A 27,809-nucleotide genomic window follows, 5' to 3' on the forward strand; every position below is an offset into this window, starting at 1 on the left:
GCGGTTCACACACAAGCACACAAAATAAATCTTGGAACACACAAACACGGTTGAATACGCTCCAAAATACATGAGAAACGTCAAATATTAACAATTTGATTGGTGATTCAATAGAATCACCTGTACATCAACAAAAATGTTTCGCCACAAACACGTTTCCTCCCGTTTTTTTAAACTATTAGTAATTTAATTTCGTCGAGGGAGGCAGTCATGCGGTTCTTGGAGGAAGTCTCGCGATACCTGACGTGTTTTGGTGGATGCATAGGAAGTATTGCGGAAGAGGAGGAAGAGGCTTCTTCGTGACAGCTAACAAACGAAGCTAATTATCCGTCCGCGCAGCTGCTGTTTTGTCACCCTTTTACGCTGAAAACGAACACCCGGAAAGGAAGGTAAAGGGAAAACATTTGAAACAACTCAAGGCGTTTCATTTTTTATTTTTTTGTCTGCGTGAGTCTTGGTTTGTCGGCTGTTCGCTACATAAAGCTCCAGCTGTTAGCCGGCTAGCCGCCTAGCGAAGTTAGCGCAGGGAATTTGGCTTTTTCCCCGCCCCGAATTAATTTTCCCTAAAAGGGGAGTTTTCATTTGTGTTAAAGATGTGCGTTTGTATTTAATGCGGAATGAAAGTTTAACCTGAGAGCTAACAGTTGGGCTAAGTGTTAGCTCCCTTTTTTTGGCACTTGTAAACTGGCTATTAATTCCCTGCGTAAGCTTTAAGATAATCAAAGTTTCGTGAAGATATTTTGTTAAACTTTTATTTTCTCCACAGAAGTAAACATGACCGCCGCGCCTTACAACTACTCCTACATCTTCAAGTACATCATCATCGGTTAGCCGACATGACCACACCCTCTCCAGCATCAGCTTGATTGTTTTCTGCTTTTCTTCTTATTCAGGGTGACTTATTTGTATATTTTTCTCCTTCTCCAAGGTGACATGGGTGTGGGCAAGTCGTGTCTACTGCACCAATTCACAGAGAAGAAATGTACGTCCTTATCATCTTCTTTCTTTGATAAACAGTGAACACCAGTTTTTCACCGGGAATATGTTCCAGACCCGGGCACATATTTGCAAACCACCACTCACACGCACATTCACACCTAAGAACCATTTACAGTCTTCAGTTAACCTAAAGCCTGCCGTAGGGGTGGGCAATATATATCATCATCGATATCATTGTCAATCTTGCTTTCGCTATGTGTAATTTTACATTATCCAGTATTAATACTGCCTCGAAAAGCATAACGACTCGAGTCAGTCGACGGCCGCAAAGTATGAGGAAATGCTGAAAATCAGTGTGCATTGACGGCAGAGGAGGAGGAAGTGATAATCATTCGCCAAATCAGTGGGCAGGACCCGGTCACGTGACTCTGTCCGCACTGCAGCCGAGCTGTTTCAAATATGGAGGAATGTCGAGCGGGGATTCATAGAGAGGCGCGAATCCACATTGTCCGTAGTCTGTAAATGGTTTGAGCTAGACAACACTGAAGTTTGTGGGAATAACATTGTTAGATGTGCCAAAACGGTCACCGTGAAGAGCAATTCTGTTGCACCACGAGCCATATGGAGTACGAGGAAAATGTAGCATAAACAAATCTTAAACACACGCTCAGAAAACAGTCGCCGTGTTGAGCCAACTAATATAAACGCACTCGCACATACACACTTAGTACTTTAGCGAGCAAGTCAAACGTGACAGCCTGGATGATCGGTTAACATTCACTTTACTCGCTTATATTCTTTACTCGCTTATTAGTGTAACGCCAGGGCACAACTGAACATGAATAAAGTCACAAGTCTCCATATCACAGTGATGAATGAGTGGGAAAATGCACTTTTCGGTAAATTGCAGTTTTGTTATTCAACTTTATTCTGAATACGGTGGCCAATGTATGAGAATGGGTGTTGTCATGACGACGTCTTTTTTTTTTTCTCTCGCTGGGTGACACTTCCGTCACATATGAAACACATTTTTTCCCCATTCTGATTGCTGTAGTTAACTCCTTTTTCTCATTCTGATTCCTCCAGTATTTGGCAGTGGTACACCAGTACTTACTGCAGCTCTAAACGTCACATCATTAGGGAATAACAGCAGAGGCATTTAAATGACATAAATATTCCCAAAAATCAATGTAAGTCTACACATAATTTTTTGTCCTTCATTGTTAAATGTTGCCATAGAATGTCATTATGTTTTGCAGAAACTGCATTCAGCAATTTAAAAGAGATGTTGTTCACAAACACTGTCTATCCACTATTGGTCTGTGAAGTAAGTGCAGATTTAAATTTTTTTTTTCTATAGAATATTGTCAAATTATCGTTATCGAGTTTTTTGCCCATATCGCCTGCCGTCCATGGAACGACATAGCCAGACGGTGGAACCTTTGCAAAAAAAAAATCAAGTCGGCGATTCTTCACCACACACGAAACAATTGGGTAATACAACGCGTATGATTGACACTCTGCAACGGGTTTTGAGGCTCTCTGTAATTTTTTTTTTTTTTTTACACCACAAAAATTGTGACCGCCATAGTAAGATTCCGAATACAAGTGGCCGAAATGAGTTTTCTCCGCTGGGTATCCGGGCCCTCCCTTAGAGACAGGTTGAGAAGCTTGGTCATCCGGGATGGGCTCAGAGTAGAGCCTCTGCTCCCCTGCATTGAAAGGAGCCAGGGGTGGCTTGGCTCAGTGGTAGAGTGGTTGTCTCCCAACCGAGAGGTTGTGGGTTCAATCCCCATTGTGACCATGCCAAAGTAACCCTAAGCAAGAAACTGAACACCCAGTTGCTCTTGATGCTGCATCATCAGTAGGTAAATGAGGTACACTGTGAAGTGCTTTGAGTACCTAAGGTAGAAAGACGCAATACAAGTGACAGCCCATTTACCATTTGCCAGATAAGGTGGTTCAGGCATCTGATTCGGACGCCTCCCTGGTGAGGTGTTCTGGGCACGTTCTAATGGGAAGAGACATGCTGGAAAGACTACAGGCACTACCTGAAAAATTTGAATATCAAGTAAAACTTGTTTTATCTTGGCAGTTTCACATAAAGATGAAACCAACCAAATTTATTGAGCCATTGGATGCAAATTGACATTTCTCAAGCAGTTCCTTGTTGTAACTTTGCTGATTAAAATTTGCAGCTTATTAAAACCACAAACTCAGAAAATTAAAATACCGTGAAAAGGTTTGTTTTTTTACGTTCTGAGTCAAATTCAAAACAAGCAAGTAATCAAAACAGCTGCAAAAGACATATTATAAAACACATTTAAGCTTATTAAAACACATTTAAAAAATATGACTTAAGTCTCAGTCTTTTGCCATCAAGAAATGGGAGGAACAAAAAGACCTTCACGCTCACACAGATTTTCCAAAGAGTCCGAGCATGCTTACTTCAAGCTGTTTCTTTGTCACTCCCAGTTGACATCTACTGTAAAACTGACACAAAACAAAAGACAATTCACCATTGTATAATTTAAACACCCAAACGTTCAGTTAAATATAATTTTGTCAAACCCAAATCAGCTCGTTTGATGCTAGCGCTTACTGCAAAATGGCTTAGATGGGCTAATGGAAATGAACGTAGATGATGCAAAACATGATGCAATACTGATGGTGCAACTCTGAATTTGGACCTAGTTGCTTCAAAATCCACTATCTAGTGAGGGAATGGTTAAGACAATACAGCCGGTGGTTCACTTTAAATGCTTGCTTTATTAACAAATGATGTCATCATCATGCACAGTCATGGCCGACTGCCCTCACACCATCGGCGTGGAGTTTGGCACCAGGATCATGGAGGTCCACGGCCAGAAGGTGAAGCTGCAGATCTGGGACACAGCGGGCCAGGAGCGCTTCAGGGCCGTGACCCGGTCCTACTACAGGGGGGCTGCCGGGGCCCTCATGGTCTATGACATCACCAGGTAGGGGGCGGCGCCACCTGTGATGACATCACCAGGTGATGTTCATGTTACATGATGTTGACTCGTGTTTGTGCAGGAGAAGCACCTACAATCATCTCAGCAGCTGGTTGACGGACGCTAGGAATCTGACCAACCCAAACACGGTGAGGGACCCCCGATAAACCTTCGCCAAGGGCAAAATCAAATGACTTGGAACTAGGGCTGCCAAGATTACTCGACTAATCACATCGTTTATTAATACATTTCTTTATTTGGTGCATTATTTGTCCCTCAAAACTGCCGCTTCTCCCGCTGACTGTTTTTCCTGTCTGCAACACACATGCGCAGTAGTGGTAATTCGGGTCATATGAGATGTAAACAGAAGCATTATGTGTAAAGTAGTGTAAGGGCTAATCCGTGTTGGCAACAGAGTCCGAAGGTTACGGCGCATTTCGCCAAATATACTCAATACAATGCAAACCTTCCTTTAATGGCAGCACGATGGGGATTAAAAAATTAAGCAAGTTGTATTTTATGCCTGATTTGATATCTGACATAGGCACAGTCATGTCTCGAAGTTATCTGCAGTTAGCATACATACCATACGTTGTAACACAATGTTCTGTTTGGTACGCTAACATATTGTAGCGTCTACTTTGGATTAAGGAGGCATTAGTCAGTGACCTCGCGTTTATGAACAACCAAAACAGTGTGTGTTTGTGCCCGTGGTGGACATGGCAGCAGGAAGAGCTCGCTTGCTCACTCGCACTCTTTCTCTCACTCGGTCTCTCTCGCGACCGGAGTGATGTGTTCATGAACTCGTTAATGTCAGCATTCAACACAAAAATGACATTTGCCACTCATCGGCATCACATAACAATAAAACCCATAATTAAGTTTGTTGCAATATACTACGTTATAGTGCACAAAGAAAAAGTTCTTTTTTTTTTTGTTCTAGATGCATAAAACATTTTGATTGTGTCGATCAATTTACTACTTTTAAATTATGCACACTAGTGAAAAAAAACAAAACCTTTTGGATAAAGGTTAAATTAAGATAAAATTAAAAACCAATACAAAAGTTTTTGTTTTCTTTCGCACAGTGCATTTTCCCAATTTACTCCTGATTTCACTACTTAATCAGTGTGAAACATGGGCCTGTTTGGATGAACATGGGTCACTAATTCGCCGGGCCGGCGCGCATGCTCCGTTGACTTAACAGCCTCTTCGTTGGTTTAAATGCTTCTTCTTTGTTGGTTTAAACGCTTCTTCTTCACGTTTGGAGGCGGAAGCGCGCTGCCTACATCACGTACCATGCTGCAAACGGGTTTGTTTTCTTTTTTTTTTTTTTTCCTCTATCAAAAGTTTTATCGAAGGCATTTTCTATTGATATCGATCACGTGTAAATCACGATACATATTGATATCGAATTATCGGCCCAGCCCTAATAACAATAATAAGCCAAACTCTACTTTGCGGTTTTTCACCTATCGTGGGGGCTTCTGGTCCCCATTAACTGCGATACACGAGGGATTACTGTATATTAGGGGTGTAACGGGACACGAATTAATACGTTTCGCTATGGCATGTTTGGTTCGGTCCAACTTGCCTACCATTCCGGATCAGTTTTTATTATTAGCGCGAGCTTATGCACGGACGCTATTGACTGTTGCTCGCTGAAGAGGAGGGTGGCGGCACAAAAGAGAGAGCCAGAAAAGAGCTCGAAGGTCCCCCCGTACACGGTGGTCTCCTGCTTGGGAACATTATTCTGGCTTTCCTGTTCCGCATCGCTGAGGGGGAAAAGTGCGTGGATAAGTCTGAAAGTTGTGTGCCAACATTGCTACATGAGATCGGCGGCTATGTTGCAGCTAGCACGTCTAATATGGACGGCATCATCTGACTGTGAATGTTTCTTAGACGAGGGAGCAAAAACGTCAAACTTAAATAGCGAGATTGATCGTATTGTAGCGTCTTCCAGGAACACGCCGTCAGACGTAGTTTAATTATCACGTTTCTATTAATCCAAGTACAACTGCTCGCGCTCTTCTTGGTTTCCGCTGCTCCTCTCGCCTTGCCGTACGATGCATTCATGAACCTCGGAAACATCACAACACAGCAACACACAAATCCGACCACAACACAGATATGTAACCCAATTCGTTACAATATGCTGTTGAACATTCAAAGATTTCAATGCCTAAAAAGTGTATACAATTTCATAAAGACTTTTTAAAGTTAATGTATTTTTTTCATAATAAAAAGAGTTTTAATATAGTTAGCAATAATTGTAACTGTTATTGTATGTATTTTTTTTTCCATCACAAAAAGTGTATACATGTACTGTAATGAGGAGCTTGTCTATAACTTGAATACTTAGATGTGTCATAGGCTGTTGCTGCTGAGTATTTAAAGACTTCAGTGTCTTAATCATTTACAAAATTAAGAGATCTTTATTGGTAGTGTATTTTTTCATTCTGGTGTAATTTCACACGAATGTTTCGCTTTTATTTATTTTTTCTAAAAAATGTACCATTTACTTGTCATCTTTTCAAAATAAACATATATTTTTTTAAAAATCTTTTTCTTTTTTTTTATACCGAAAATATACCAAACCGAAATTTCCCAAAAAACGGAACCGAAATGTGATTTAAAGTACCGTTACACCCCTACTGTATATTATCCGATTAGTCGACTAATCGTGACTACAGTTAGTGATTAGTCTACTAGCAAAATAAATGTGTGGCAGCCCTACTTTTGGAAGCTCTTATGACATTTCTACTAATTTTATTGTCATCTTAATCAGTGTTTTGCAGCATACAAACATGGATAAAATCGTCAATTTACCTTTAACATAGTTGTCTGTAATTTTATTTCTAATCTCCTTGGGCAACTCTCTCCTTCACTTCCTCTGGCACATGTTTAGTGCTGTTCACACCATGTCACCAAACCGCACAGTGACAACTTGTCACCCCATTTAAACGGATGTGTTTACAAGTTTGAAGATGTCTGTGTATCCCTATGGTCAAATTATTTTCCAATTATTTTCCAGGGTACCATCATTGGTTAATTTTCATTTCATTTTTATGTATTATTACTTTTGTTAGATTTGTGATTTCTGGAACCACTTTGTGTGTTTTTCATTCATTAACAGAGGACTACCAACAATTTTGTCCGTGAGTGTATCTGACTGTAAACATGTTGTCGTGTGTGTGCAGGTGATCATCCTGATCGGCAACAAAGGTGACCTGGAGGCGCAGAGAGACGTCACGTACGAGGAAGCCAAACAGTTTGCTGACGAGAACGGTGAGGAACGTTTTATTATTTTTTCCATGTCCATTTTTGTGACATTTAAATGTCAACGTATGAGTGTATTTCTTTTAAATGGGTGCACTCGTGACTGGGGGATCATCTTGTGAGCCTTTCTTCCTCACTGTGAAGATTCACTTGATGCTATTGGCTGATGAGACAGGAAGTTGTGTGATGTCATCATGGCTGTAAGTGCTTGATTGGTGTTTTTGACTTCTTCTGGTTTAGGTTTGCTCTTCCTGGAGGCCAGCGCCAAGACGTGAGTACATGCTCGCTCACGCACACTTACTCACACTCGCACTCTCATGCTGTCGTTCTCACATATACAGACACACACACACACGCACACGCACACGCACACACCCACACCCACACACACACACACACACACACACACACATGCGCGTTAAGATGTTGTTGTGGTGGTGCAGAGGTGAAAATGTGGAGGAAGCCTTCCTGGAAGCGGCCAAGCGGATCTACCAGAACATCCAAGACGGTAGCTTGGACCTGAACGCAGCAGAGTCAGGAGTGCAGCACAAACCGTCTGCGCCACAGGGGGGACGACTCAACGCGGACAGCCAGCCCCCCAAAGACGGATGCAGCTGTTAACCAACCAATGGACCAAAGGACGGATGCAAGGACGGACAGATTGCTTTTTTTTCTTTGTCGGCTCTCCTGGTCGGGAGTCTCTCTGAACTCACTTGAATCCCTCCCTGATGTCTCATTCTGGAACACCCAAGCAGGAAATACATTTCATCACAGGTCTGCTTCACTTGAATCCTCCCAGAATTCTCTAAAAGAGAAATAAAAGTTGTTCCTGCATGTGGATATCAAATTGGACCTGTCATATTCCAGGAGGTCCTCACTCAAAACCTCAAAAACCATCAGAGGTCTTTTCTGTCATCTAGAGTACATCTACACCTTGTTAAGTCCAGATTGTCTGTTGTTCTTCATCAGGTTTTCTTTTGGACTGAAAGAGTAACCAAACATTTTTATGTCCAATGTCCACTTCAATTTTCATTCCCATACCACAATAGACTTCGTAGCTCCAAAAACCTGGTCTTCTTCAGTCCTGGTCAAAAAGATTTGGAATGATAATAGAGAAGAGAAAGAGCCCAGACAGTTAAAGTAATATTTCTTATGGAGTGGAAGATGTTACCCCATGTGTCAAGTCCAAAGTCCAACCAGATTTTAATTTCCAGAACAAAAATGTGGACTGAGTAAGGTCCTAAACCAGCTTTTCTTCAGTCTCGGTCAGAAAGAACTGGAATAATCGGGTAATGGGTCAGATGACTGGAAAATTCACTAGGAACGTTAGTTGTAGCCTGGGAGAGCTTCCAAACATCTTTAGGCCCAGAGTCCACAAGACTCTCGTTCCCATACTGTAATTGATGATTAGGTAACTCCCAAAGCCAAGTCTCCTTCTGGAATGGAATGGATCTGGAATGATTGCAAACTAGGTAAAGGGTCCACGCAGTCCACAAGGAACGTTTCTTCTGGACTGGAAGATCTTACACACGTTTCAAGTCCAAAGTCCACCTGGAGTCTTGTGGACTAGGTAAGGTCCCCAACCATGTCTTTTCCAGTCCGGGTCAGAAAACAAAAGAAAATAATTGCGGACTGGGACAAGGGTACAGACAGACCACCATGAATGATTCATTTGGACTGGAAGTTCTTACACACACGTGTACTCTCATTCCCAGACCACAAATGTGGACTATATAGCTCCTTAACCATGTATCCTTTGGTCCAGGTCATAAAAAAATAAAATAATCACAGACCAGGTCAAGGGTCCAGACAGTCCACCAGGAATGTTTCTTCTGGAGTGGAAGCTGTTGCACATGAGTCATGTCCAAAGTTCACCTAGACTCTCATTCTCAGACCATAAAGTTGGACTAAGTTGGTCTTAAACCAGGTCTCCTTCAGTCCAGGCTAGATAGAACCACACTAATAGAGGACTAGGCACAGGGGTACAGACAGTTCACCAAAAGCGATTCTGTTGGAATGGAAGGTCTTTCAAATCCAAATTCCACCAAGAGTCTCAGTTCCAGACCAGACGTGGACCAAGAAGGTCCTAAACCTTGTCTCTCTTAGTCTGACTCACAAAGAGTTGGGGTTATTCCAAATACCAGACCAGAATCTGAAGGTTCAGTTATCCTGGCTCGTTCAATTAAGGCTTTGTCCTTCTTTTTGGTGTTTCAATGACAAACCTCTCCTTAAATGTAAAATGTGGTCCAAGGAAGGACTAAAGGTTCTTGAAGGAACATAAAAACAGACTTTTTAAACATAAACATGATCACTTTTTAAAAAAAACAAACATTTTTGGGTGTTATGTAAAGTCCTTCATTTGAATGTTTATTTTCTAGCGATTAAAAATATGCTAGCTCACTTACACTCTCATTCCTGATGTAGCATTCCAGGTGCATTTTAGCTCTTCTCCAGTGGGCCTCCGCGTAGCCTTTGCTAAACTAGCAAAGGCGCAGTGTTGGCTGCTCTTGGCCTCTCAGGGGCACTGGCGCGCCGTTTGTATTGTCCTGTTGAGTTAACGCTAAAGATTTTTTGGGGGGTTGTTTTTTTTGTTTTTGCACTTTTTGCTGCTTTCCGATTGGTCGACGGCAGCCCCGCCTTCACCCGACATTGTCGCTTGTTGTCTCGCAAAAATGTAAATCAGCAAATGTTCGACATTAAAAAAAAAAACAACTTTCTTCTTGGAGACACTTTAATCCAGTCTAAATTCATTTCAATCCAGTATTACTCCATTTAAGCCCTCTCTAGTTCTTTAATATAGCCTGAATCTACTTAATGGAAGTCAACCCAAACATTTTTTTCAAGAATATGTTCCCAGCAGGCCCACTAGTTGAAACACGGCATTCTGATTAATTTTGTGTTTGTGAAATATAAATTAAGCAGCAAAATGCACTCGTTTTTAGCCATCTCTGGGGGCGGCCACTTTGTCTTCTGTCGACAGAAAATGACATCACAACGACCAATCATGGCTGACCTGTTTTCTGAATCTGAGCCGTGATTGGTCGTTGTGAGCAGTTCTGATGTCATTTTCAGCCGAAAGAAGCCAAAATGGCCGCCCCAAGAAGTGGCTCAAAATGAGTGGATTAACACTTATTCCACAAACGCAATATTTATCAGAATGCCCTTTTTCAAGTGGTGGGCTTTCATAGTACGTATTCTTGGAAAAAAAAGTTTTCGTTGACTTCCCCTTTAAATCCCCTAAAAACCATCTACACTAGATAAACATAAATTCAGTCCAAATACAGTTTAATCCTACCTAAATCTATAATTCAGACAAAATCAATTTATGTATACTAGCAAAAATTAAAAAAAAAAAAATCTTTTACATGGCTCATTCTGAAAATCAGAATTACCAGCCTGTAGGGGGCACCGTCTTCTCATCGAATGCAAACAAAATGTGATGATTTGGCTTTTTATTTATACTGTATTGTACATCAGTACGCATTTCCCTCCATCTGCTACCAGTGTAGGGATTCACATCTTTGTAAATAAAGTAAATAGACTCCATGTTTGGTCGTCTTATGGGATGTCATCACGTTTCATTAAGATTTAATGGACAATAAAAAAAATCAATTTCATGAACCCTACTGATTTGGTTTTTTTTTGTGTGTTTTGGTCAATTTGAGCCAATGACCCATGCGTGTTTAGTGATGGAAAAAAATATTAGCAAAAATGTACAATTGTCATTTATATTTTTGAAGTTATCAGTTTTTCAAAATGTTTTAATTGGAAACAATACAACTCAAACATCAATCTGAATTAGGAACCTTTTTGTTGACATTGGAGTATGCAGAATTACTTGGAAAAAACAATGCAATTTTGAACATCTTTTGGACGACTAATGATGACATGTAGTCAGATGACTGGCAACAGCAGTGATTGACTGCAATGCTGTATTTGTGGTGACATCGCAGACAGTTCAGTTTGATTGACAGGCACGATGCCAACGGCTCCTACATGGCAAAGCTCTTGGCGGCCGGCTGCTCAGTTTCATACTCAATCTCCACGTACGCTCGCTTCTTGCGCGCCGCGGAGCCGTTGGCGGGAGATTTGCCTTTGCCGCGTGACTTTGTCCTCTCCTTTGCTTCTGTGTCCTCATCCTCAGTTGACATTTCCTCGTCGCTTTGCTCCTGATCCTCCTCGTCGCTGCTCGTCCTCAAATTGTTCATGTCCTGAAACCAGACATGACAATGTTGGAGCTGCATACCAGCAGGCAAAATAAATACATTTGAGGACTAATCACACCACTGTGCCCCCGACTCCAAAAGTATTTTTTTTAATCCTGGCAACTTTTTCTGCCCTTTTATTCCTTACACATGAAATTATGTTTAAGTGAGTTGTTGGGCTTGATTTATACAAAAGTTGTTTTGCTACTTTTAGAAAAACAATAAAACGTGTGGATTTTACTGGGTTTCACTGTATACCTAGAGTGGGTTGCAAAAGTATCCATACCCATGAGCAAAACTCAATTTCTTGGCACAAAACAAAGGAAAAGTGTTTCACCTATGTGTATGAAAGAAAATAGTATAAACAATCCATCAGTTTTCATAGGCACTATTTACTATAGATAGATTGCATAAGTCTGTATTTCATTGTTGCAAAAGTATTAACACCGTTGTATCAAATTTGTTATTTTGAGTTGCACATTTTCTTTCATGCAAAGTGAAACCTTTTCCTTTGCTCTGTGCCAAGAAATTGAATGTTGCTCATGGGTGTGAATACTTTTGCAACCCACTGAACGGCAACACAGAGAGGAAAAAGGCAAACATGGGACCCTCGCTGCAGTGCGAACTTGTCACATGACGACGTCGTTTTGTACCTCAAAGTCGCTGAGGTCGCTCTCTTCCACCTCGTCGGCGGCGACAAACTCCCTCTTGCCCACGTCCTGCACAGGAAGCCACGCCATCAACTCAAACCCTGCTTCCCGGCGGCCATTTTTGCACCTCGACCCGATCTCCGCGCTCACCTCGTCGTCCCGCTCCACCTCCTCATCCTCGCTTTCCTCCTCCGCCTCGCTCTCCTCCTCCTGGTGCTGCAAAGCTTTGTCGAAGGCCACGATGGGGAAGTTGTAGATGTCGCCGTACTAGAAAGGGAGGAAGACTGTGTTAAAAGGTGGCATGGTGCCGCGTCGGGATGTTTGGCCACAGTTACATACCGTCCCCTGCTTGAGCCTCTCCAGCAGCTCCTTCTCGATGGCGTTGTCCAGCTGCGCCGCGATCAGAGCTTTTTCCTCCTTGCGCTTCTCCCGTCGCTCGACCTTACGGCTCAAGGGAACCAGCTTCCTCCTGGAGGCAGATTTGACACATCTTAAGTTTAATTCAAGACTTCAAGGGATTGTTGGGATGGCCATGTTTTCACTAACAATTTAATTTTATATATTTTTTGATTGGGTAAATGAAAAGAATTGTCATTTTCTATTTTATCAATAAATTTGGGAGAAATTAGGAAATAAGTGACTCCATGAATAACGCCGCTTTAATGATGAAAATGGCCACGCCCCCTACCGTTCTATCCATGTTTGGTCGGGGTCACTGGGGGGACCGGTTACAAACTCTCCATTGGAAATCATTGTAGTTTCACTGCTTATAACGTCCAAAAACGGTGCTCAATTGGGACCAAAATTTATGTGGAGGTTCCTACTAATGACCACTTCAACATATCAAAACGATTAACCTCTCCGTGAGATATATATATTCAGATTTTTTGGTGTAAGCGTTCATACTACATTATGAATGCGACCTCGGTCTTGTCTGCTGTATGAACACATGCGTCGTCAAAGTGGCCCGCATGCGCAGAAGAAGAGACGACGTCACACCGGACATTGTGTTTGCGGAAGTAAATGTGGTCCAGCGTGTCAGGGCATTTATACAGTCAAGCGATTAGATAGCAGGTAGAAATAAATACAGTATTTGGGGGAAATTATGAGGCGAGACTTTAATATCTCATTTCATGGAGACATCATTAACGATGACGTCACGTCTTAACAGTTGCGTAACAAATGAAGCTGAGCCGTGGCTGAAATACTACAATCGCCATAAATATCCATTTTATGCTTCATGTTTCAGGGTGGATTAAATTAAAGTAAAATATAAAGTCAATAGTGTTACACAAAACAACTATGTGCATTCGATCCCCTGCTGCCAGCAGTTTCCCTCTGCCTGCGCGGAGCACATTTTGGGCTCCGGATGATGTCAATGTCGGATATATGCGACCTGGCCGTTCAGACCGCGAACGCATTGGAAAAGATCGGATATGCATCCTAGGACCACATATGAAAGCGACCCAGGTCGCATTTGAAAAATATCGGAATTAAGCTGTTCAGACGGTCATAAAAAAAAAACCCAGATACAGGTCGCATATGGGCAAAAAAATCCGATCTGGGTCGCATTTGCCTGCGGTGTGAACCTAGCCTTAGATCTATGCTGGGACGAGCGCACACTGCTTCCTTGCTGATCACGGTTAGGACGGGTGAGGCATTAAACACCAGTCAGGATATTAACAGAGACTGAAGTGTGAATGAGTAGACGTGCACATTTATTTGGATGAGGAATGGCCCCAGTTTTTTGACCTACAACGCGCCGTCCAATTTGGAACGTAAGAGACGAAACGGTACGTTCCAATGCGGCCACACTCGGCTGTGCAGTCAGCCTCCTCGCTGGAACTTTTCGCTCAACAATGACGCTTGTTCGATGAGGTTTTACCTCACTCTCACGCCGAAGCTGCCGGCTGCAAGCGGTGTCGGACAACGCACGCGACTGCTTGGGAGGCAACTCCGCGACATGAAGACGCAGGCCGGGCGGACAGTAAGGAGCTAATGTTGTTGTGCTAACGCCTTTTGTTTTAATGGCCTGAAGGTAGTTGTTGCTATTTGCCGTGCCGTTATCCTACTGTTAGCCGGGGAGGCAAGGAGGGGGATAAAGATCCATGCTTGCCTGATTGCTTGCCCGCTGCCAGTTGCCGTCTGCCTCCTGAGATTTGACACGAGTTTAGCGTAGCTAAATGTCCGAAATATAACCAGTCGGGGTTCGTGTGCGCATTCATGCTCTTGTCCGCTTCATCCTGTGTAAGTGGAGAAGCGATCGCCACGGTAATTTTGATTTTGTGGAGGTGATCATGATGAGATCACGTTTTATGTCAATAAATCCAAACTATTATGCAGAACACTTTTATACTTTCACAGGTTGAAGTGGACAAGAGTAGTAATGTGCATTTGCATTTTGGTGGTGATCGGTCGCCGTTTTAGACAACAGAACTGACAAAGCGAGCAATATTACCACGCTTGCCTCCCTCCTGTGACGTAGACCGCTGTGACCGAAAAAATAACTAGCCGCGCCCCAAAAGAGGGCGGGCCAATTTGTCGTAAATCTAATCACAAATAAAAAAACGCCCTTAAATCACTAAAGTCTTTTTTGGCATTTTAGTACTGATGTCATTTTCACATGCAAACCTGTTATATAGGCGCCAATGTTAAGATCATCCAAGTGGCACTTTACATATGACTTTTTTTTATAGCATTCGTGTGTGGCTCTTTGCTTTTAGAATGCAAGGCTCTCCTTTGGAGCCCCTCGTAAGGGAACCAATGCTGTCCTCTGTTGGTCGACGTTAGCCATTGCACCCTATTACACTCTAAATGCGTTTCTTTCCCTTTCATTGTGTTGGTTAATATTTTTCAACATTTATTGTAATGTCGAGTAGAATTCTTTTAATATTTTTCTGTTAATTTTTTTTCACTTGTTAATAAAATGTTGATATCCTCTCTAGTTCTTTTGCTTGCAGTACAGAGAGTTTAAAACAATTTTGGGGGAAAAGAAATCTCAATAATAATAGAGATAAGACGATATTAAAAATATGTATTGTGGCTGGATGGATAGATGATTATTTTTTTGCCATGTCCATGCCCAGCCCCAAAATGCTACACTTAAAACCTTTTTTTTCAAGACCACTTGGATAAATTTTAAGGAGGAACATAAAATCACACCCCTCTCAGTTTTAGAAGTCTAAAGACAACTAAACATTTGCTGTAGTCGACTATAATGTGATGAACATCAAGTCAAAGTCTATTCATCGGTTGCCGCCGGGATCACCCTTAAAACTATTGGCGATTGGACTAGTCGCAGACAGCCACGCGAGGCTAACCGTATCACTCATCCCCAATCATCTAATTTTCGTATGTTCCTAAACACTGATGTGAGTATTAGTTGACTAGTTGGTTCAACCCCTATATAGTTTTAGGACTTTTCAAAGACCATATACATCACAAGTCTTTAAAATACCTTTTTTTGTTGTTGTTTCAATCAAATTTGGGACATTTCGATTCTTCCAAGAGCACTTCCATCATGTTTGGAGACGGGAGAAGACGTTTACTTACTGCCTCTTGAGGACGAGCTTGCGCATGCGGATCAAGTACTGCGTGATCTTGGTGAAGCGCTGTTTGCATTTGTGTCGGATGAAACGAGGCCAGTAGATAAGGTTCTCATCGATCTGCTCCAGAGCTTTCTCGTAGTTCTTGCTTAGCTTCACCTGCGTCGATATGAACAATCGTCAGCATTATTGAAATGCAGTGCGCACTTCCTTCTAAAGCCACTCTATCACACTTACGACTTTCAAGAATTTAAAAGAATTTCACAGACCTTTAAAGTGCTAGTTTCATTCCAAATGTAAGACTGTCAAGACCGTTATCAAGTGTGAGACTTCATAAGACCACTAGTAAAGACGATTTTAATGCCACTTCTACCAAATTCAAGACTTTTAAAAAGCTTTTAGAGCTATAAGAATCACATTATGACTTTTAAGAGCGCCACTTCCACCAACTGTAAGACTTACTACATTTTTAAGGTCACTTTCCACCCATTTATGATGGTGAAGAATTTTAAAATGCTATTTCAAATCAAATTTGAGATTTTTTAAAGCCAATACCAGTCTACTCAATCAGAAGCTTAAAGAAGGTCAGTTCAGGAAAAGACAATTGTGAATGGACACAGGAAGAATGTGACTCATGGGATGGAGCAAAAGGCCAAATAATATTGAATGCAAAAATAAAACTGTAATACTGTAACCTTCCCACTCTTCATTATTAGCCTTTACCCAGAACCTCACAAAAATGTACCTTCAAAACCTTTTGCACTTTACATCACCCAATGGCCAATATGCCTCAAAACAACACCTAAGGATACAAACCTGTGCTGCAATGTGTCTGTAAACACATCTGCAGAAAAAATAACTACACAAATTTAAAACATTTATTTAAAACAAAGGTGTCATTAGCGCTGGCTCACCTTCTCCCACAATTTGGCAGGAAACGCCGCTCGCTCGATCACCTTCATGTAGAGGAAACACTGACCTGTGCCGCCGACGTACAACCATATAAAACTTTTAACACGCATATTCCGCACATTTCAACATGACATTGTTTCATCTCGCTTCTTTGCTGCACTGGTGTACCTTTCTCCTCTCGGATGGTGGCATATTGACTGTTTGCCAGTGGACATGACGAGCGATTACACACGCCGGTGATGTTGAACTCATTACGACAGAAACTTTGACTTTTGGTCCTGAAACACACAAAAATAACTTATGCAGTTCTAGTAGGCTCTCCGTAACATTTTCTAGCAGAAGCCTTAAGGCAGGGGTGTCCAAACTCTGCTGTTTTCCATCCATCCCTGCTGTAACGCACCTGATTCAAGAGATCCTGATCGTTATCAAGCTTCTTCAGAGTTGATCATTTAAATCAGGTGTGTTGCAGCAAGGAGAGCTGGATAACAGGCAGGACACCGGCCCTCGAGCACCAAGTTTGGACACTCCTCCCTAAGGTTTTGTGCTAACAACCTTTTCAGCAAATTCGTGAAAATGTGTTTTAAACTTACTTGACCTTGTAGGAGCAGAACTGCCTGTTGCCTATAATGTCCCAAATCACCTGCACAGACAGAAAACTAAGTAAATAGGGTTACACGAGGACATAAGCGATTTTTAGCGAACACAAGAGACATTTGCAACACGAAACTTCGTATTTACAACTTGAAGTCATTAGTAAACACAAACAACAATGTTTGTTGTACTTAAAATGCGACGAGTTTCACGCTAACATTAGTGTGATGCTGTTAGTATTAGTTCACTCACGTCGTCGTGTTGCATGTCGTCTTTTGGTCCGCCGCGACGCTTAAAACTTCACTCTTCTTCTCAAACAAGGTGGAAAAAAGATAAATGATTCCAAATGACTTTCAACAGATTCGTTTCGGCTCACAAGAAGCACATGGACGAGCAGCGATCCACCATTTTTGTTTGCTTACGACGATTACACGCTGAATTATCGCGAGGTTTCGAAATATGTACGGAGAAATTGTCAAACATCGCGAGATCAGACTGCGTGAAAAAACGCGTGGCATTCAATCACGTGTTTTGCAAATGTTCGAAAATTCAAAACGTCCACAGCAGCAGAATTAACTCTTGCGAATATTGAGATGTTTTGTCGCTGGTTGAACGACATGTCGTTATTACAGCCTTATAGTGAAACATCCATGTTGATGTCAGAAGTAATTTCCGGCAACCAAATATGTGTGGGTCGTTGCCTTCGGGTTAGAGTTTCGAGTATGGTTGACCACGGTAAGAAAAAACTACAAAATGACATGAGGCACAACGCCTAAGTATTTCACATAGTTTTGCGAATGCTTGGACGTGACATTGACTGCCATTTTACACATATGAATGTGATCTAGTTGAAATCAGTTCATGGTCAGACGGTTTGGGGCACTCATAGCGTAACAAGGTAGGCGAGTACCTTTCACGAAGTGTCCGTGAATACACCAGTCATCACGTGCATGAACCGAAGGATCGAATTTTCAATATGGCGCGTACCATTTCTATACCACGTACCCAGCTTTTACGCTAATGGTTTGTTTTCAAATACTTCGAGTGTCATGTTATTGTGACGTTACATCATAATTACATATCCTCAAACATGCTTACGCAAGAAAGCGACGAGAATGTTTCAAGACAAGAAGACGAAAGAGAAGTAAATTTTCAACAGCCGTCGCGGTGCATTGTGGGTTGGTACTGACCCTCAAGGGATGGCTATGACGTCATAGTTTGTCGTTCTCACGGCTGGACATAGATGTCGTGAGTTTCACTCATTGTGAAATGTAACGGTGCTAGACGTAGTACAAATTTAGTAACAGTACATGTGCCAACTATGACGGCAATTATTGCTTCCGGAATTTCTGAATCGTTTTTTTTTTCTTGAAACCTAATTGTGACGCCATTGTGAAACTGAAGGGTATAAGAACAGTAGTAAATGAAGTAAATAAAAAGACAAAAAAACCAAAAAAATAAATAAATAAGAACTAAAGGAAAAAAAAGGCACAATCAAAATCAAATTATATATTTTTTTATTGTAAAACACCTAAAACAACAATTATATAAACATACAGTATATATGCTAAAGCACACAAAGTAAATATATGAAAAGAAAATGGAGGAAAGGATTAAATAGAACAATACGAAAGCAAGTATTCATGGAATAAAAGTCTACAGCATGTTATTTAGAGTAAACATTATTTTTACCCAATAAATATGAAACATAAAACCAAATAACACCAGGACTTGTCAGTTCAGGGTCTGTTGTGTTTAGTAAAATGTACTTTTTGTTTGGTAAAATTTGGATGCCAATAGACGCTAACAATTGATGGTTTTGGTGCTAAAAATCTACGTCAATGCTAAAGTTAGTATTCCAAAACCCGCTAAGAACCTCTATGCCAATTTTTGGATGCTGAGGTTTTTTCTACAAGTTCTGATGTTGCTAACATGCTAACAGTTTGAGAGTTTTAATCCTAACAACCATCCTTGCTACATTTTATCAGTTTTGATGATATTATTTGTGCCACATAATAAAATGTTAATGTTTAACAATTCTAATGCTAATACGCTCCATGCTAAAGTCTTGATGCTAAGAGTTTTCATGCTAACAACCTCCATGTTAAAGTTTAATGCGAACAGTTTTGACACTAACAACCTCCATTATAAAATTTTGACACAAACAGGTTTGACGCCACCTACCTCCATGTTAAAATTTTAATATGAACAGGTTTGATGCTGATAAATCCCTTCTAAAGTTTTGATGGTAAGAGTTTTAATGTAAACAACGTCCATGTTAAAGTTTTAACACTGACAATTTTGATACTAACAACCTCATGCTAAAGTTTTGATGCTAACAGGTTTAACAGTATAGGTACCTCCATGTTAACGTTTTAATGTGTACAGTTTTTGACGCTAATAACAGCCATGCTTAAGTCATGATGCTAAGAGTTTTGATGCTGAAAACCTCATGCTAAAGTTTTATGGCTCACAGTTTGACGATAACAATCTCCATATGAAAGTTTGGTTGCTAACAACCTTCATTCTTAAATTTGGATGCTTAGGCTTATCTACAAGTTTTAATGATGGTTTGTTTATACATGATAACACATTTGATGCTGGAAGTATCTATGCTATACTAACATGCATTGTTATTTTTATTTTTATTATTATTAAAGCTTCAGTTGTTGTTGGTTATTAGCTGCAGCTGCCATCAATGTCACATCTGTCCCATAAAATTTTGAAGCAGCTGGACGCTGTACAAAAATTGGCATTTATGGAGTTGTGCAGCAGTTTTCGACACGCTCGTCACATCTGTTTGAGGAGGCCCATGTAGCCCGCTAGCCCGCGGCGGTGGCGACAGCTAGCCTACGTGCTTGGGACTTGCGCGTGCTTGTCCGTGGCAGATGTTTAAATAGCCGCGATGCTAACGGTGGCGCATTTACTGGATGCCTGCGTGAAAGACGCCGCCATCATGTTCAGGATGCTCGCCTTGGCCTGTGAGTATACCACCACACTTAATCTTTGGTTTTACATTGGCGACATCATCACTATTTTTAAAAGCATCTGCAATAATAATTACTTTTTTTAAGTATATTATGTTTTTCACATTTAACAATCAAGTGTTAGATTGAATTTTACTACTCTTACTAAGTGTTCATGGACATCTTTTAACGGCTCTTTTTAAAAATAAGAATATTACATGAAATTTGTGTGTAAGTGCGTGTGTGTGCGTGTGCGCGCGTTTACGTATTGTGTGATGGATACATGCAGAAATATACAGTACTACAAATAAACATGCCAAGACAATGTAAAATGTGACAGATGACAAACATGATTTATAGTTGTTGTTTTTTCCAGTGGTTTCTGCGCTTTACTTCCTCTCTCACACAAGTGGTAAGTTTAATCGAAACACACAAATGATGATGATGATGATGAGGAGGAGGAGGACGTTGATGGTGGCGATGATGTGTCACAGAGGGCGTGGTGGTCTACGCGTGTCACAACGACACGGCTGTGATATCATGTGGTAAGAAAATACACATACACGATTGTGTTTGTCATTTGACATTTGTGTTTGTCTGTGTGTGTTAATGTTCCCGCTGTGTGCGTGTGTGCTTGCGCAGAGTCAAGCTTTAAGATCCGCTTGGACCACATTCTGTACAAAGTGGGAGTGGGTACACGCTGCGGCGAGGGAAAGCGTCACCCTGACGATGGCGAGGGCGTCTTCTGCTCCTTCCCGTGGGCCGAGCTGGTGGTGGAGGACCTGTGAGAAGACACACACGCACCCACCTGTGCAAAAACAGGAAGCGTCACCGACTGTGTCTGTGTGTGTGTGTGCGTGTATGTCCCACCTTCAGCTGCGGTAACCGGCGATCCTGCGAGGTTCCCGTCACCGAGCTGGTATTTGGAGAGTACCCTTGCAAGGAGAACACACGATACCTCCAGGTGGCCTACACCTGCGTTGCACAGGCGCCGCCACCGTCGCCACCTGCACCTGCCAAAGTCAAAGTTGACTGTAGGCACACACACATTCACAAACACACATCCAAACAAAGATATAGGGATACATGCGCACATTCAAACATAGACACACACTTCCATGCACACACACTTTGACCTTGTTGTGTTTTGCAGGTGACGACAACACTGCCTGACCTTTTTTCATCATGGCGGCCTCACTTCCTGTCACAGCAAGATGATGATGATTATGATGGTGATAATGATGATGAGGTTGATGATGTCGTGGTATAACTAGTTTATTGAAGATGGAATAAAACATCATTCCAGAGATTGACCCTTGTCTTGTATTTTCAAACAGTATTTAATCAAGACAACACATACATTTTTGTATTTTCACCCCTGTAGATACACACATTGATAAGTGTGGGTAAATACACTTTCATGCCCTCTTCGGTACAACTATTTTACTTAACTCAACTCAAGGCGATACAAATTCATGTCAGTACATGTGGTGGTGAAACTACACACACTCTCTTGTCTTTATGTTCATGGGGTTACACACATTGGTGAGTCTACATATAAATTCTTGTTTTTGCATCCACGCAGTTACTCACATTGGTAAGACTACACACACACACATTCTCGTCTTTTTGTCCATCTGGGTTCACCCAAGTTACACCGATATTTCCATCATGTTGCATGTTGTTACTCGTATGCCTGCTTAGAAAGCTTGTGGAGGTCCTTTTTCTTGTGGGGTCCTTGGGAGGTACTCATGAGGTCCTTAATCAAGTGGCGCCGCAAGCAGGTTGCAGCCAGCTGGAGAATGTGAACTACCTAAGCGGGCTCCACCTGAAAGTCTCAAAGCCAGAGGGGCCCAGACAAGGCAGGCCGACCAGAGCCTGCAATGTAAAACGTAGAGGAAACTTGTCACTAAACACCTCCTTGAGGCTTGTCAACATCAGAAGACTCTGACAACAACAAACCAAAATATGTATACATGCACACAAAGCTCTAACTCTAACCCCCTAAATGTACAATTATCATGTCAAACTACTCGCCACATACAAATTACATTCCAGTCAACCTTGAGGATCACACAACATGTTTGAAGACACGCAATGACACGGAATTCTGTGGCATAAATAGCCATGTTTTCCCCGTCACACTCATTCAGACATGCACACACATGCACAAACACACGCCTACAAGCTGACCTGGTCCAACTACAAATTTCCCCCACTATCCCCCAAAGGCTCAACGACACACCACATTTTCATGTAGGGAAGAAGTACTGGTTTCTCATTGGCTGTCAACACATGTAAACGTTGGGAATAAACAAAAGAAGAAACATAAAATAATATTAATAAAAATACATGGACATATTTACAAAAGTGATAAATAGTTCACATACAGATGTGAATGTGGATCAAACAAAAAAAATACTTTTATGCACTCATACATATACTTTGTCTTTGCTTCCTGTCTGACAGCCAATCACAGTGATCTTGATGGAGGAATTTGGTTGCAAACCTGAGGCTTCTTTAACTAGCATGTTAGGTGCAGCACACAACAGCTGTTTGCCTCGCCCCATCCCCAGACCTAAAAAAAAGATCACAAACGAAATCGTGCTGCTTCATTTACACACATGCATCTGGGCCAACTGGTCACACCTGAATGCACCACAGACGCATCTGAATGCACCGGAGATGCTCTACAGTATACCAGGGAGGCATCTGAATGCCTTGGAAATTTACTGGAATGCAACGGGGGAACACAGCAGACTCATCTGAATGCGCCAGGGACGCACTTGAATGCACCTGATCACAGCAGAGACACATCAGAAAGACCCAGACTCAAGGGAATGCACCTGGGATGTACGTGAACACAACTGGACACTCCAGAGACGCATCTGAATGCACCAGAGACACACCTGAGGTCACCGGGGACAAAGCAGACTCACAGGAACACACCAGGGACGTACCTAAACGCACCGGCGAGACACCTGAACGCATCAGATTCACCTGAACGCACCGATGGCACATTAGAACATACTAGAGACACATGAACACTTTGGAGACACACATGAGTCCTGAGCACGCTAGACTCTCCCAAACAGACAAGAGTCGCATCTCAAGGCACCAAAGTCATGCCTGAACGCACCGAAGAATCACCGGAACGCACCAGAGACACACCTGAAATGCACATGTACACACCTGAATGCTTCTGAATGTAGCAGGGACACACATGAATACACCCGAGGCACAGTGTGAACACACAAGACTCAACAGCTGAAGACCCCAAAGTCTCAACACAACAGAAATACTAAGTATTTGCTGAACACACCAGAGATTCGCCAGAAAGCGCCAGAAACACACCTGAATGCACCAGAATCACTGGAATACACCAAAGACTCACCTGAACACACTCGAAACATCTAGGGACGCACCTGAATGCACCAGGGACACACCTGAACGTACCACAGACACATCTGCACGGGTAAGATACACTGTACATTGTCAAATGGTGAACTCTGCGATGTTTTTTTGTCAATTAAAAAGTATTTGCAGTTTAAATAGAAACTTTGGCTTTTTTGTATTACGTACAGACAGAGTTTGTTTACATGAGTCTCAATAAGTCCTCATGCACTTTCAACCAAGTTATGTAACTACAGCCGATTAGGTTTCACAGACCTGACAAGCAAGCCTGGACACTGTTGTGACACCATTTCGTTGTTGTCAGCAGCTACATGCCCCTGGTAGGCTCTGCCAAGGCAAATTAGTCTGAGTCAATACGGAAGACTCTCATGAACACAAATATACTCAGAAAATCCATTGATCAGCTGCTACTTGGATATGAGGTAATCCTTATTGCATCATCGACCTGTGGATTTTAACATTTGCTGGGGAGGTTTGCATCAGCACCTCCAAATGTGAGGCCCGGGTTCTCAGTCAGGAAATATTGGATTACAATAATTGTGATTCATCCTTTAGTTTGGAAGCCAAGTCCTGCCTCAGGGCGACCCATTTAGGAATCCGGGCGTATTGCTCACAGTCTTCATTCCTACCTTCAATAGTGGTCACCAGCTTTGGGTGGTGACTCGAGGAAATTATAGGGCAAGAGATTTTGTCACCTTGGAGGGACTCAAAAGTAGAATCGGTGCTGCTCAGCTGTCTTGGATGCTCACAGTCACCTCCCAAATGAGGTACTCCATTGTCCAACTTAAGACGTCTTGGGTGGCACACCAAGAACAGGCGAAAAGGATGACATCTGAACTGAACATGGAACTCGAGCAGGTGGCTGGAAACCATTAGATTTGCGGTTTTCCCTCCCGCAATCCAGACCCAGATAAGAGAGAAGAAGTTGCTGGGTGTGTTTCTCCAAATTGTCAGCTTGAACCTTTTCTATAATGTCACCTTTCAGAAATGGTCCAGCTAGAGAGAATCGCCGCCCTGGTGGTTGACAACGGCTCTGGTATGTGCAAGGCCGGTTTCGCTGGAGATGACGCCCCACGTGCCGTCTTCCCCTCCATTGTGGGCCATCCCCAACATCAGGCATGAGGAAGGAGTAGTTCAGAGGGAAGGTGGAAAACAATCTGAATGACTGTGCGTTTGTGTCCTGCAGGCTGCAACAGTGGACGTAGGCCAGATGGACTGCTTGGTGGGCGATGAAGCCCAGAGGAAACGTGAACTGCTGGCAATCAAGTACCCTATTGAACATGGCATTGTTACCAACTGGGATGACATGGAGAAGGTGATGACATCACTGAAAGAAATGTATTTTAGGGAAGGAGTTTACAAATGTGGACATGTGGTTCGTACATCGGTCTCACAGATCTGAGATTGGGGGTTCACTTATGGAATTCCTGTGTGACATTTTCATGTTCCCCCCATGCTTGCGTGGGTTTTCCCCGGATACTTAAGATTCCTCCCACATTCCAACATGCAACATGCCTGTATATACAGGGCTTTAAATTATTCATGGTTATGAATGTTGAATGGATTTAGAATGGTTATATGTCTGTGTAGCGAGTCTAAACCATCCAGGTTATGACAATCAAAGGTTGAATCAAAGCAACTGGACTGTTTGTTGAAGACGTTTCACCTTTAATCCCAAAAGCTTCTTCAGTTCTAAATCTTAGGTGTGGAATCCATGCAACAGTCCTTTCACCTTTAATCCCAAAAGCTTCTTCAATTCTAAATCTTAGGTGTGGAATCCATGCAACAGTCCAATTGTCTTGATTCAACCTCTACAGATTTTGAATGGTTGTTTGTAGCAATGTGCCCTGGCTCTCAATTGGCTGGCGACCAGCACAGGTTTTACCTCGCATCTCACCCCAGTCAGCTGGGATGGACTCCAGCTCACCCGTGACCCTATGGTAAGGATAAACAGTATAGAAAATGGACGTTTGTTTTGGGAGATTTGCCATTGGAATCAATACCTCATAATCTGACAAGGGTGTATTACTTGACGGATGACTGGATGGATGGATGGATGGATGGATGGACGGATGGATGGATGGATGGATGGATGGATGGATGGATGGATGGATGGATATTTCTTACTGACACCAATGTGGTTCAGATCTGGCATCACACTTTCTACAACAAGCTTGGTGCCAACCCTGAGGACCACCCTATCCTGTTGACGGAGGCGCCACTCAACCCAAAGTTCAACAGGGAGATCATGACAGAGGTTAGTTTCAGGGCACCCAACACACAAACACACACACGCACACACACACGCACCAACACACCAACAACAACAATTGAAGTTGCTAATCTGGGTGATTTTGCAGATCATGTTTGAGACCTTTAACACACCGGCCATGTATGTGGCCAACCAGCCCGTCCTGTCGCTGTACTTGTCGGGTCGCACCACAGGTGAGCTGCCGTAATGCATCTGTTGACTTGGGGTTTTGTTTTGAAAGGTTTAACAACAGCTTTGCGCAGGTATCGTGATAGACTCTGGCGACGACGTAACCCGCGTGGTGCCCATCTACCAGAGCCAGGTAATCCCCAACGCCGTCCTCTGCCTGGATCTGGCAGGCAGAGACTTGACCGACTATCTGATGAAGATCATGACCGAGCGAGGCTACAGCTTTGCCACCGCTGGTACCGCCAACTTCCTCTTACCTTGAGCTTTTGCGCTTTAGTTAAAACTTTTTTTTTTCAAAGGTCAGCGTAACATTGTGCAGGACATCAAGGAAAAGCTCACCTACGTGGCGCTGGACTTCAAGCAGGAGATGAACACAACGACTTCCTCTTCTGAACTGGACAAGAGCTACGAGCTTCCAGATGGCCAAGTTATCACCATCGGCAATGAGAGGTTCCGATGCCCTGAGTTGCTCTTTGAGCCCAACCTCCTCGGTAAGTACCAACTTGACTTCATGACAATGACCGCTTTATATCAAATAAGAAATCTTTGACTCAAGTCTGAGTCATTAGACCTGATTTTTAAAATCACACCTTATGCTTAAGTCCTAACTTCTGTTTCTTGTTTGAAATGCCACTTCCTGTTGCCATTTTTGCATTCAGGTAAGGAGTCTGACGGTGTGCACCTAACAGCCTACAACAGCATCATGTTGTGCAAGGAGGGCTTCCGTAAGGAGCTGTTTTACAACATGTTGCTTTCGGGCGGCACCACCATGTTCCCCGGCATTGCCGATAGAATGGAAAAGGAGATCACTGCCCTGGCCCCACCCATGATGAAGATCAAGGTAACATCCATTTTTAGCACAAAGGTGCTTGTATGGGTTAAGGCACTGATCTCCAACCTTTTTCTGCCGTGTACCGGTTAATATACAGTACATATAATTTTCGGGGACAGGCAACCAGGGTTGGGGGAGATAAAATGTGATAACAACAAATGCTAACCAGTCTACCCCCGGTGGGGCATTAAATTCTACTGGTAAATAGACAAAGCTTGTGTAGCTCCCTGGTCGCTGTCAACCTTGGCGCTCACCTACGAGAACATTCTCCTGGCTTGTCTCTAGGTTGGAACCCTGGTGTCCTATGTCTGGGTGAAGTTTGGTCTCTGGACAGTTAAGATTTTCAGAGTCACAAATCGTCTGACCCATTAGGCTTGGGAGGACTTACTATGGGGTGCATTTAGGAGATGGTTTATATTGCATTACATATACATTTACAGAATATGGCACAGAGTGTGTATAAAAACAGTTAGCTGCGCTAAAATTCTAAAATTGCCTCTGTCCCATTGCAGATAATTGCTCCCCCAGAGAGGAACTACTCAGTGTGGATCGGCGGCTCCTTAATGGTCACATTCCCCTCCTTTGAGGAACGATGGGTCACCAAGGATGACTATAAAGAGTTTGGACCCTCTGTTGTGCACCGCAAGTGTCTCTAGAACCATCGACAATTTACTGAATGTTTGATCATCTGCTTTCAAACTAATAAATTCTTGACCTCTTGCAATAATCTTATTTGATTGTAAACCAACTCAGGTTTCTTCCCACATTCTAAAAACATGCACAGTTTGTTTGTCTCTGTGTACCCTGCGATTGGCTGGCTGGCTAGCAACCTGTTCAGGTTGTACGCCGCCTACTGCCCGAAGATAGCAGGTATAGGCTCCTGCATGCCCATGACCCTGGTGAGGATAAGCGGATTGAATAATGGATGGATGTATTGTAAACCAATCCTAGAACTCTTCCTACCACAGAGAATTGTGTGAAAAAGCCTGAGGCTTCTTTTGCTGGGATATTAAGTGGAACAGGTTCAGTGGCACACCTAATACAAGTTTTGAGCACCTAGACCG

The 27,809-nt window shown here is 42.5% G+C and overlaps 4 protein-coding genes and 1 non-coding gene across 10 annotated transcripts; 3 read left to right on the plus strand and 2 right to left on the minus strand.

Moving 5' to 3' along the window:
• The first annotated feature begins 208 nt into the window (after window positions 1–208).
• Window positions 209–10,816, plus strand: LOC147147538 (ras-related protein Rab-14-like). The gene is made up of 8 exons (XM_086030713.1): window positions 209–389; window positions 767–826; window positions 929–982; window positions 3,740–3,917; window positions 3,994–4,060; window positions 7,112–7,199; window positions 7,431–7,461; window positions 7,634–10,816. Exons 2-8 carry the CDS (start codon window positions 775–777, stop codon window positions 7,809–7,811), a joined length of 648 nt encoding a protein of 215 aa, XP_085886839.1. The 5' UTR covers window positions 209–389; window positions 767–774; the 3' UTR covers window positions 7,812–10,816.
• mak16 (MAK16 homolog (S. cerevisiae)) lies at window positions 10,444–18,052 on the minus strand. Its single transcript, XM_086030708.1, has 9 exons — window positions 17,346–18,052; window positions 17,093–17,142; window positions 16,671–16,780; window positions 16,505–16,569; window positions 15,598–15,749; window positions 12,385–12,514; window positions 12,196–12,312; window positions 12,049–12,114; window positions 10,444–11,401 (listed from the first exon to the last, which is right to left on the minus strand). The coding sequence occupies exons 1-9, from the start codon at window positions 17,358–17,360 to the stop codon at window positions 11,183–11,185; spliced, it is 924 nt and encodes a 307-aa protein (XP_085886834.1). The 5' UTR covers window positions 17,361–18,052; the 3' UTR covers window positions 10,444–11,182.
• Window positions 17,622–21,366, plus strand: LOC147147540 (protein eva-1-like). Of its 5 annotated transcripts, none has more exons than XM_086030715.1 (6): window positions 17,622–19,341; window positions 19,822–20,074; window positions 20,436–20,471; window positions 20,554–20,604; window positions 20,702–20,843; window positions 20,936–21,205. In XM_086030715.1, exons 2-6 carry the CDS (start codon window positions 19,999–20,001, stop codon window positions 21,192–21,194), a joined length of 564 nt encoding a protein of 187 aa, XP_085886841.1. In that variant the 5' UTR covers window positions 17,622–19,341; window positions 19,822–19,998; the 3' UTR covers window positions 21,195–21,205. The 5 variants fall into 5 exon arrangements, with proteins under 5 accessions (XP_085886841.1, XP_085886842.1, XP_085886843.1 ...); XM_086030716.1 differs by having other exon boundaries at window positions 19,899–20,074; XM_086030717.1 differs by having other exon boundaries at window positions 17,622–17,828; window positions 19,866–20,074.
• LOC147147541 (small nucleolar RNA U13) lies at window positions 17,957–18,057 on the minus strand. The gene has a single exon (XR_015087009.1). It is a non-coding gene; the product is annotated as a small nucleolar RNA U13 (small nucleolar RNA).
• Window positions 21,367–22,646: 1,280 nt separating the features above from the next.
• LOC147147542 (actin-like) lies at window positions 22,647–27,477 on the plus strand. Of its 2 annotated transcripts, XM_086030706.1 has the most exons (9): window positions 22,647–23,534; window positions 24,459–24,589; window positions 24,660–24,788; window positions 25,620–25,730; window positions 25,834–25,918; window positions 25,988–26,149; window positions 26,213–26,404; window positions 26,573–26,754; window positions 27,258–27,477. In XM_086030706.1, the coding sequence occupies exons 2-9, from the start codon at window positions 24,461–24,463 to the stop codon at window positions 27,399–27,401; spliced, it is 1,134 nt and encodes a 377-aa protein (XP_085886832.1). In that variant the 5' UTR covers window positions 22,647–23,534; window positions 24,459–24,460; the 3' UTR covers window positions 27,402–27,477. The 2 variants fall into 2 exon arrangements, with proteins under 2 accessions (XP_085886832.1, XP_085886833.1); XM_086030707.1 differs by lacking the exons at window positions 22,647–23,534; window positions 24,459–24,589; window positions 24,660–24,788 and adding an exon at window positions 24,879–25,413.
• The last annotated feature ends 332 nt before the right edge of the window (window positions 27,478–27,809 follow it).

This window comes from Filicampus tigris, chromosome 5, assembly GCF_054856515.1.
Source record: "Filicampus tigris isolate MCC_2025a chromosome 5, RoL_Ftig_1.0, whole genome shotgun sequence".
Lineage (NCBI taxonomy): Eukaryota > Metazoa > Chordata > Actinopteri > Syngnathiformes > Syngnathidae > Filicampus > Filicampus tigris.